Source organism: Papilio polytes, unplaced genomic scaffold (genome assembly GCF_000836215.1).
Source record: "Papilio polytes unplaced genomic scaffold, Ppol_1.0 DF821845.1, whole genome shotgun sequence".
In the NCBI taxonomy this organism is placed as follows: Eukaryota; Metazoa; Arthropoda; class Insecta; order Lepidoptera; family Papilionidae; genus Papilio; species Papilio polytes.
The window spans coordinates 2,270,363-2,281,560 of NW_013527359.1; the positions used below are offsets into that span (position 1 = coordinate 2,270,363).

Below are 11,198 nucleotides of genomic sequence, written 5' to 3' on the forward strand. Positions count from 1 at the left end.
TAACTGTTATGTCTATATTGTACAATTATTATTACTTTGAAGTCGGTGTCAGTCAATGTAGATTCATTACTTAATTGTTACTATACTTTCATTTGTCAATTGTTATGGTAAAAATGTGGAAACCCTTACGTAGAAATATCACTGCATACCTTGGCTGACACCGACATCAAAGTAGTAGTAATTGTACAATATAGACATAACAGTTACAATAAGGTAGGTTTACTATTTTCAAGTAATTATTTCGTTACTTTTTAGTGTACTGTTTTTTTGAGAATATTTTGTTTTGTTTTTAGTGCATTTTGTTTTGTTTTTAGTGTATTTTGTTTGGAAGTCGGTTTTGTTTTTTTTACTATATGTTGTATAAGAAAATAGTTTGTTGTATTATAACGTAAATAAGAAGGTAAGTAATTTACCTGGAAAAATTCATACAATAAATCATTTATATTCTAGATATTTGACTTGTGTTATACAAAACATTATCTCTAGCCTTCAGAGTTTGCAAACTGTCGAAAGTTACATGACACATTTAACTTAGTAAATAATTTTGCACATATGAATACAAAACATGGTTATGAGATAATAAAATTTCCACATGTACAAAATAATCTCATTTTATTACTTAAGACCGCATGTTTTGTAACGAATTAACTTACTGCAACGTATTGTGACCCTGTCTTTACACTGGCAACACATTTGTAAAAAATAACAAAACTATCACCATTATTTATAAAAAAAAAAAACTCACACTAATACAAACAATGCAACAAAACAGTTATATGGATTGGAACAGCGTTTTCAAGTAGTCTTAATAAATCTTAAAATGTATCAGGTTTAAATTCGAGGTTATGCAATAAAATCTGTGCAATGTTGGAATGAGTCATATGAAGTTGAGTAAAGAATGTCACGAGGAAGAGACAGAGAAACTGTGTATTGGATTGTAATCTTTCGAATAATCTTATTATCATAAGTCGATGTAATCAATTTTTGCATAAATCATTTCCACAAATGATTCGGGACTCGTCTCTTCAGGTATTATTTATTATGGGATACAGCATTATTCACTCTAGTTATTTAAAAATTTGCAGATATACATATAATTCTTACTGAACATATATCAATCTGTTGCAATTGCGTTCCGCTTTAAAGCCAGTATACAATAAGCGAAACGGTGGCTGGGTTCAGTCATACTGATGTGAGTTACCGATCTCATTGTACAAAAACACAATACTTTTGAAAAATATAATTTATTTGTGCCGTTAACTCTTAAAGACCATTGTTGTCTGACTTGAATACATAGTTCATATGAGCAATTATCGAACAAAGGATTACAGATCGAAGAATGTGAAAAGCTTTTTAAAAGGAAGTTTGCAATTTAGGTTATTTTAAAATATGAATTGGTAATGAGTATTCCTAGTAGTATTTGAGCAGTGATGTTAAATATCAAGTGGATGTGAGTGATACCTGAATTGTTTATTAATTTCTATGCATAACGTAATCTATTAATCTAAGTAATCACACCCACGCTCGAATGCGTAACGGTTACGAGGCATAGATTTCGCTTTCGTGTGTTGCGATACATTACATTTTATAATATTTAATCTTCGAAATTTTTTTTTGGCGCTTTTTAAAAATGTCAAATAAGTTTTCATATACAGAGTAATAGGTAGTCGAACTTATAACCAGTGAAATAACTATACTCTAACCAATAATCTGCATGGTTTCATCATCATCTCCCCTGTCTTATCCTATTCCCATATGGTCGGCGCACCGGGTTTTCGTCCTCCAAATAACTCTATCATCCGTCATCTGAGTCATCACTCGCTTCTTGCTCTTGTCACCTTTCACGCAATCCATCCATCTCTTTCTAGGTCTACCTCTACAGGTGTACCTCTCCACATTCATCAGTAACGTCCTTCTTGTTCCACTAATCTACATGGTTTCATCGATATCATGGTGGTCATGTGCGTTCATCACTAGCCCTCTATACCTCCCTACTAAGTGGCTTGGAGCCTACCTTAACTAATGTGCGTACATTAATTAAAACAAAAATAAATAGATTACATTTTAACTTAACATCTAAGAATTGCAATATGGAAGCAGTTTTTTTTTAATAAGGCGAAATATGTTATGTTACTTGCGCAATTTTATAAAATAATGAATGTTCTCTGTTGCATTTCGCTTTCGCAAACGCGAAGACATAGCGTCAAAATTGTGAAACTAAGCGAGGTCATTTCGCACTTTTGTACGTAATCCACTTAAAAAAGTAATTGAATTAATTGACAATAAAAAATTGTAATGATTAAATATTGCATGTTCAATCTAACAATTAGTATAAAGAATTGCTTGGATAATGCTTTGGCAGCTCTTCAAGAAGCGAGCCTACAATTTCCTCAAACGCCGGCAACGCATCTGTAATGCCCTTGGTATTGCGGATGTCGATGGGCGTCGTTGGCCCCCTCTGTGTTCCCACCGCTCGTTTGCCTCTCTCTTATTAAAAATCTCTCATCAACCTTAGAAGAGATAGGTAACAACTGAACGCTAGGTATTCGAAGGCACGCTTGACTAAGTTCAGGAAAAATCTGCGCTTTCTGTAAGTGTTTTAACATTGTACTTCCATAGTTTAGGAGTTGTTTACTGAAAGTTCATAGCCGTAAATGTTTCTTATAACACTTGGCTGCTGACGAAGTCGTAATTTCTAATATTAGTTCGTAACTTGCGGAAGAGAAATTATTTTGCGCAGCTACAAATGTATTGTGACTGCGCGGTGCAAATACGCTTAATATCTTTGACTTCGATGTGTTAGAATAATTCGAATTATTATTCTAATTCTTTCCACGTGTACGCAACAGTGTAAACATTTATGAAAAAATAGATTCTAATTGAATATATCGAAACATATCCCAAAAGACATACAAAAAACTGAAGGAAGAGGAAGAAATCATTACTTTCGGAAAAGGATTTAAGAAAAAAAAATCAGATTTGTAATCAAATGATATTGCGTTACAAACGTACGTGACCAACATACACTTTTCTCAAAAGCCTTTATGGTCACAAAGTTGTTTCCTCATTGTAATCCATATACATTACAATCAACCCCCGGAAGACATTTCATAGCACTTATCACGAGAGGTGACGTATTTGCAAGTATAACTAACCAATAGTGGTGTGCGCATCATGCGTATTATTTGTTGATATCGATATTTACATCTTTATCGACATCTTTCAAAAGATTAAATGACTGTCTATGTTTTTTGGGGTAATACATAGTTTTAGTCAACAATAAGGCATGATTGTTGTTGACACAAATACGTACACTCTTCTAATACAATCGGGTTAACCTTACGATTTTATGCTGTAAATGGGCAAACCGCTTTGTAAAGGCCGTTGTCCGCGTAAAAGTACTTCCTTATGAACTTGTTAATATTGATCAATGTAAACAAAAAATGTGTCTATTAAAACATGTTTACTTAAAGTAACATGATCAAGTTTTAAGCAGAAATAAGATATAAGCTACTTATGATATAAACTACTTTTGTGATAAAGTTACATTCGGACAAACCCACACACATAAAACTTAAATACGGGCGAAATACTTAACATAACGGGATAAAAAGTAATGTTAAGGAAACTTAGACGATTTTTTAAGCCTTAGTTTGCTCAGTTTAGCTCACAATATATTGTGAACTTAAAATATTGCGAACTGGGTAACATTACCCTAATTTAAAAAAAAAACAAAAACAATTCCGACTACGTTAGTTAAAAAAAATGCAACGGTAATGGATAACTAAAAATAAATTTTGGCCCGGGGAGCTTTCATTGGATTCTTTATTACATCATTTACAAAGAAAGAAAGAACACAAAAATAAGTTCCATATTTTACGCCATATAGCGAAGTTATTCAATTTCCTAGCCTGACTTTACACGCGTAGCTTCACATTTTAACGTTTGAATTTCAGAACTGAAAAATTAAAAAAACGGCAACACTTTGGTAAACCCAATGTCAAATGTCAATGTCAATTTGTGTAATGTCATTCCTCTGATGCAAAATTTTGTGCTTAAAAAAAAATAATTAATAAGTTTTCAAAAAAAAAAACATTGAATCATAAGTTTACGACTAACTTATAGCAACAGTTGGCTTTGTAGATTTTTGTGATACATTTTCAAGATTCAAACTCGTAAATTGTGTCTTTATAAATAGCTTTGGAAACAGATACTGTTACTGCGTAAAAATAGAATAATAGTTAATAGAGTGGAAACTTTGGTGTGTAGTTTTCGGTGGAATCTTTGTGATATAATGGCACAAGCTGTAACCCGTGTTATTTTAAGATGTGAAACTGCACAAGAGACTGAGACACTAGGTATGCCTGTTCATAATAATTATAATCCATTCTAGATAAACATGACCCAAAATGCTCTTACACCGTGCTGTGAGCTAGATTAAAATAGAGCATAACATGTATATAACATTGCATAACATTAAACTGATGTCATAGTCTATTTTAATTTATATGCCCTCTTCATTTCCTGATAAAACACTTTATCAAATAAAATACTGACTCATGCTCATATAAAATTTAAGATTCAAACATATTAAAAAAGCACTTTTTTGTGTTTAACATGGTAGTCATGATTGAATCATGAAGTATATGTATTGAGGTAATACAAGAAAATTTCTGAATATCCCATAAAACCTCTCATTACAGTCCCACAATTAATCGGATTAGTACCAACAATGATTACATTATTATAGCATTTTTCGTCTGTTTTAAAATATTAAAATTGTGCATTATCCATTGTTGCAGATTTATCAGAATGTCAGCTGATGCAAGTGCCTGATGCAGTATACCATTTGATGCGACACACAGAACTCAAGAGTTGTGACCTCAGCGGAAATGTTATTACTAAGATACCACCTAAGTTCACTGTTAAATTTAGTTTAATCACAGGTTGGTATTACTAAAATAATTAATCAATATTCACTAGATTTTAATGTTTATTACCTTAATTAGATTTAGACATTAGATGTTTTAAAGGTAACTACTATTAGTTCTCTATAGGAATTGCTAAAAAACCTCAAAAGTCACAAATTGTATAGTAGCTAATAGTTCATAAGAAGAAAAGCATAGATTGGTAAACTGAATTCCATCCAACTAACAAATATTTGACCTTTCAAAACATGTTTCCTTGAAAACAAAACACTTATTTCCAGATTTAAATCTCGCAAACAACCAAATGGCAAGGCTACCGGACGAGCTCTGCACACTAGCTTGTCTGGAGCGGCTGGATATCTCGCACAACAGCTTTGTATCATTGCCTCAGATCGCCTGCCAGTGCCCCAGCTTGCACACATTACTGGCACACCACAATCAAATCATTGGTAATTGATTATTTATTTTATAGGTAACTTAATGTAATAGGATTGTAGAGATTAAATTACCTAATCAATAAACAACCAAAAACTTTGCTTATCTATTATAAGCAAAATATAATTAAGTAAATGGGATATTTGAATGCATAATCTGAAAAAAAAGATGGCAACTTTCTTTGTAGTGTTTGGTATTTAAACATAAAATGGTAACACTGGTTCGCCAAACTTACTGTAATTTGTATTTTTTTTACAGAAGTGGATGTAGACAGATTAGCTAGATCAAGAGCTCTGGAGTATGTAGACCTCAGTGATAACCCCGTACCTCCAAGAGTGCAAGCCGAATTGAAGCAGCTCTCTCGACCCTCTGTGTCAATATCAGAACGAGAAAAAGAAGATTGGGAAGAAGATCTCTTGATATAACTTATGGACAATTTGTGAAGTGAATTGTGAAGGACTAAAGATGTGATTACTTGTGTAACACCTGTATGGAAAGATATTGTTGTCTTTTTCACTCTTTCAAGTAAGAGAGAAAGCAATATATTTTTATACAGGTTTTATGAGAGGGGAAACTCCCTAAGGGTGACCTGGTCCTATCTCAGCTGTGATCTATCAATGTGTGTAGATTTTTATTTTTATTGAGTATTATAAAACTCATTATATTAAGGTATTAGGTTATATGTCAGAGATTAACATTGTCCGCTCAAATACTATTTTTTGACTTGAATTATTATTCTTCAAATGGTACTTAAAAGTTGATATGACTTGATTATATTATACATTTATATTTAGATGTTTTTGTTGTATTAAAAACTAGTCGAATCATACATACATAAATAATTGTTTTTAGACAATTTTTATATTAAGCTATTGCTAATTTTTTTTTAGAAAATACTGAAAATTTATTTTGTACTTAATTTCTTTACAATATGACCTATCATGTAAGACAAACTTTAACTGACGAAAACTTAATTAAAAACGAAAGTATGAACTAAATGAACTTTGTTTCCGATTTTAAAATATTCATTTTCTTATTGGCAACATGTATTGCAATTGAAGAATTGTTTATATTATTAATTTTAAGTAAAATATCTTGGAAATATATGTAACTGTCAAAATGAAAACTGATAATAAAAGCATATAATGCTGAGGCTTATAATTACTGAATGTCCTTCATCCCCCTGCATGCCCTAATTTAAAAAAACAAACTCGACGCAATTTTGTTGCTTTTACTCCTAGCTTTTTTTTTAGTTAAAGGACGCAACGGCAAGTGGATCGCATAATAGAATTTCACTTGAAGCCCATGGACTTCCCCAACACTAGAGGAACCGCAGATGCGTTCTGTTCAAAGTATTTTCTAATCCATTGCTGTGAAGACTGACAAGTTAACTTGCCTGGTGAACTTAGATACATCTTAATTACGTCAATAAAAATAACCAAAAGCGTTACGAAAAAACAATTTAATAACCATAAGCCTTAAAAACTACAAAGATCTTATTCAAAAACCAAAAAGTTTAATAGATTTGCTTATGTCAATATTTATGACAAAATAAAAAATGAACGAAAATGCCAGAAAAAGCTAATGAACTTAAAGTAAATGTATAAATTAGAAGAATTGTAATTCAAAACTGAAAGTGAAATAAATTTATTCAAATAACGCTATGTCTGGTCTCGAAGATGACCCAAAGTTAAAAGGATTAAGCCGTTATTTCAACAGTCAAACGGATAGAGGACGAGCAAATGTTAGTATCCTAACCAGGATGTAATATTTTCTAGAAGCTAAATGTGTATTATTTATGCCTGACCTGGTTCAGACTTAGCTAGTACAATTCGACAGTAGCGCTAACTAAGTGGGCTGGCACAATGTGAACACTAACTGGTGCTAGTGAGTCCATGTAATCCATGCCTGGCCTGCGCGACTGCCCAACTGTACTTGCCAAGTGTGAACTTGCCATTAGGTTAAGTCTGGGCATATGTATATGTGATAGAGAGCAGTTTTTTTTAATAATATTAGTTAAATTAAAGACAGGATCGATAATGTATCGCTACTTGTGCTTGATTTCACGACATTGAGCAGAGGCAGTCGAATTTATTTATATAATTCAACGATTTTAAATTCCTGTCATACATAAAATTTGTTGAACAGTAAGAATAACATTACATATTTACATATTCATTTTATAGGTGTCCAAAGTGACCATGTCGCTTGTGGCAATGTACTATGTCTACTACAAATTAACGAGACCTCGTAAAGGAAAGAAAAAATAAACGAAGAGTGCAGTATAAAAAGTTTCAAGATGCTGTATTTAGTTTTTACTGGTTTATTTTGCAAATACAATTTGTACAAAAATGTTATGTTTGTCGTTATCCATTAAAAAATCTAGAGGAACGGAACGTTTTTCTTCTGTCAAATGACAAGTTATATCTTTCCCTCTTCAACAATTGATTGAGGTTGTAATTACATAAGGCTCAAAATTTATTATCAGGTAATATTCATGTTACTTTATCTTATTAAAACTTGGAAAATTTGGTTCTATTCATTTTAATCTGATTAGTAATTGCGATTGGGTACTGAATAAAATCTTTTTTTCCATAGAATGGCCGGAGATTCTGTCGATGATTCCCAATTAAAGGGATTATCCAAGTATTTTAACAGCCAGACTAACAGGGGGAGAGCCAACGTAAGTATTGAACTATTTATAAATCTCAATAGCATAATCTAACTTTATAAACATTTGCAATCAGTTGTGATTACAGTAGTTTTGGTTAGTTATCTCATCATTATTAAATTTACAATAAATTGAGCATTAATCAAAAATATTATTTATAATAAGATCTATTTTTGTTGGTTTAATTCCAATAACTGCATTTGTTTTGTGCGCTTTTACCTATATCCTGCCAAATTCAACATGAAAAATAATTTTCGTAATTTTTTTACTTAATATTACTTAACCTATGCAATAAAGACTTACATCTTTACATGGATATTATAAAATGTAGCTTGTTGCATGGACCAACTTGTATTCAATATAATTTGTTAACTTATTGTGTTCTGTTGCAGACCGCCAAAGCTACATATGCAGTCTTTGGTGCTCTTATATTATACTACACTTTAAAACCCAAATCCAAGAAGTAATCAGTGAAATGCTAAATTTTATTTAAGTGCAAATTATGTTAAAACTTATGAATTTTCTTAAGTTCAAGCTGTAATTTAGTGTACATTAAATCATGTGAAACTTAACTGATTTTTTTATTTTGTTTCAAATATTATATATTGTTGTGTTGTTTTCATATTTATCTTAATACACTACCTGTCCCCCAAACAAAATTATATTTTATTAGTGACATTGCACTCGGTAAATAACCAAGTTTAACATTTTAAGTTCTTTGAAAACATTTTGACAAAAATATTTATGAAAATATTTTTGGTGTGTTATAAACTTAACTATTTGTATTAAAATCATTATTAGAAAATGAGGTTGGAAGGATTAAGATTAGATATTTATCTTGATTAAAAGAAAACAAGTTATTATAAATTATTTATTTGGTATACATATGCAGAAAATAAATAAATAGCATTGGACAGACCACAAACATCAAATTATACATCTTATAATCGAGAAAGAACAGTCTTAAGAAAATATGGATTTCTTTGGTGTTAAAAGAATAGTATTTTTTGAATAAATACTTATTTTAAAAATATATAGGAAAAGCGAAATGAGTGAATAATTTAAAAATTTAATATCAATATGGTGTTTAGATTCTAACTGAATGAGCATGAACTACTTTGTGCAGGCTACAATTGTTCAGTACAAATTAATTCTAACAGGAAAGCACTAGCACCATCTATAAACCTGTTGAAACACTACACTAAAAACCTGAAATTTGTAAGCTTTCTATGTAACTAATAAGTGCAGGAAAGACATTAGAATGACATGTGATGTAGTTTCTATGAAATGAAAAATAATACTGTAAATAAAAAGAATTATCCAATATCACATATCAATAAAATACATGATTACATTCCTCCAACAATACTATGACTAGCATTCACAAATTGTTCACCAAACAATTTCCATAAGACACACTTCACACATCACTTAATTTCAACATCACAGTTGTGTGAAGCTCAATCTATTTTGGCTCAATACATAGTTAATTTTCATGCCAACCATTGTAATCCACTGCGGAAAGATTCATATATCATCAATCTGAAAAAAAGCTAATATATAGCCTAACCAGGAATATCTTCACCTGGCTTCAGTCAAATTTTTGTGTGCAAAGAAATAATTTATTTTTCCACTATATACTAGGATGTTCATATTTCTGGTAGGCTTTGAAAGTTTCGACAGCGGAAATTCACGGTAACGTTCATTACAATCACTTTATCGTTAAAAATCACATTAGAACACCAATGGAATGACATTGTGTCGCCTCGTTGCACATTTCGTATCTTAACATATTTAGAAAAGCGTAAGCATTTGTCATAAATAGAATAAACAAAGCTACAAGTATCATAATAAAAAATCTAAAACCTCAAAGCACTGGACTTAGATTGTGTTACAATCTTACATCAAACATTATGCACGTGAGAAACATCTCTAAATTATTCATTAAAATACAAAAGGCGTCTAATAAATATATTATAACTTTAAATATTTTAAACAATACATCTTCGTTTATAACTTCGCATTTTACCATTCAATATTTTGTTTTTAAAATACGTTATTGAAATGAGACGTTTTTATTACATGCAAATGAAGGTTGTATACAGTATTGCTTTGTTTTCGTTATATTTTTTACATTTAAAACATAGTATACTTGTTTCGTACTAAATTTCAAATAAGGCAGTTTGGTTTATGATTGATGAGAGACTTTTCTAGGTTAATTAATAAATATTAGGGCTTGTGAAACTTTGAACTACAACTATGAGTTATGTGAATTTGACAATATTTCAATCGGTGGTTCAATAAGATTTAATTCAGATTCAGATATTTTAAGATTATTTTTTACTACTTTAATATGTTCATAACCTACAATTATAATCGTGTCTTTTAACTCTTTATGGAATCCTAAAACGCCACTATGTAATTCTCTACAAATATTTTTATCAGTTAAAATATTTTTTTGCACATTGATTAAAAGTGATATGAACGATCTGTGTATTTTTCTTAGCTTCCACTAGAGAAAGAGAGAGAGATATGAACATGTCTATTTCTTGTGCCACTATTGCCAACTTATACACAAAATTTTGTTGCATTATACCAATCTAAAAATATTGATCATCAAAACGTATCTGATGTAACTCTAGATCTTACATTTAATTATTAAAAATCTGGTTCCCATTATCCGGCTGGTGGGCCATACAGAAAAGGTTTAAAATCTTATAAGTATAGCCTAACTAAGAACATAAAAACCCTAGCCTGGGCACTTCAATCGGTGTCATTATTACACCACTTTTGTTCGCAACAAAGAGATTAAAGATATATATAGAGTAGACATCTAGACACACTTTTCATTTAATCCCACTAACAAGTATCCCTTAGTAAAAATCACAACAAACAAATAATTCAAGGCAAAGCGTCTTAGCATGTCAAATTTGACTTTAAGATATTACCGTACAAAGTTACAGATAAAAAAATGTTGTCTATGTCTAGTCTGCATATGTCTTTAGTGTCTTTGGTTCGCAATGAAATTAGTTCTAGAATTTTCGGTAATACGGCGAGGTTTTTTATATTTGTAGTGAGGCTATGTTAGGAGCTAGAGCCAGGTGGGCGGGCGAGTGAGCGAGTAGAGCGCGGGCGCGGGCGCGGGCGCTGCGGGCGTGGGCGTG

General features: G+C 31.3%; 3 protein-coding genes across 4 annotated transcripts in view; 2 read left to right on the top strand and 1 right to left on the bottom strand.

Moving 5' to 3' along the window:
- LOC106108156 (leucine-rich repeat-containing protein 20) overlaps positions 1 to 6,209 on the top strand; it is a 7,782-nt gene extending 1,573 nt beyond the window's left edge. Inside the window, exons 1-4 of one of the 2 annotated variants that reach the window (XM_013289249.1) lie at positions 4,064 to 4,358; positions 4,803 to 4,946; positions 5,210 to 5,377; positions 5,622 to 6,209. In XM_013289249.1, coding sequence (XP_013144703.1) covers positions 4,295 to 4,358; positions 4,803 to 4,946; positions 5,210 to 5,377; positions 5,622 to 5,788 — 543 coding nt within the window. In that variant the 5' untranslated portion in view covers positions 4,064 to 4,294 and the 3' untranslated portion in view covers positions 5,789 to 6,209. Of the gene's footprint in view, positions 1 to 4,063; positions 4,359 to 4,802; positions 4,947 to 5,209; positions 5,378 to 5,621 lie in introns of those variants that run through there. The other variant, XM_013289248.1, reaches the window with a different exon arrangement.
- Positions 6,210 to 6,925: 716 nt separating this feature from the next.
- Positions 6,926 to 8,606, top strand: LOC106107785. Its single transcript, XM_013288789.1, has 5 exons — positions 6,926 to 7,107; positions 7,550 to 7,613; positions 7,833 to 7,851; positions 7,962 to 8,046; positions 8,427 to 8,606. Exons 1-5 carry the CDS (start codon positions 7,027 to 7,029, stop codon positions 8,499 to 8,501), a joined length of 324 nt encoding a protein of 107 aa, XP_013144243.1. The 5' UTR covers positions 6,926 to 7,026; the 3' UTR covers positions 8,502 to 8,606.
- A 1,685-nt stretch (positions 8,607 to 10,291) lies between these two features.
- LOC106107786 (E3 ubiquitin-protein ligase HERC2-like) overlaps positions 10,292 to 11,198 on the bottom strand; it is a 3,690-nt gene continuing 2,783 nt past the window's right edge. Inside the window, exon 6 of the mRNA XM_013288790.1 lies at positions 10,292 to 10,460. Within this exon, the coding sequence (XP_013144244.1) occupies positions 10,292 to 10,460 (169 nt within the window). The remainder of the gene's footprint in view (positions 10,461 to 11,198) is intronic.

Coding starts and splice junctions, on each gene's coding strand:
- LOC106107785 (XM_013288789.1), top strand. CDS start 7,027: ATGTCTGGTCTCGAAGATGACCCAAAGTTAAAAGGATTAAGCCGTTAT. Junction 7,108..7,549: donor CGGATAGAGGACGAGCAAAT/GTTAGTATCCTA, acceptor TTCATTTTATAG/GTGTCCAAAGTGACCATGTC. Junction 8,047..8,426: donor CTAACAGGGGGAGAGCCAAC/GTAAGTATTGAA, acceptor GTTCTGTTGCAG/ACCGCCAAAGCTACATATGC.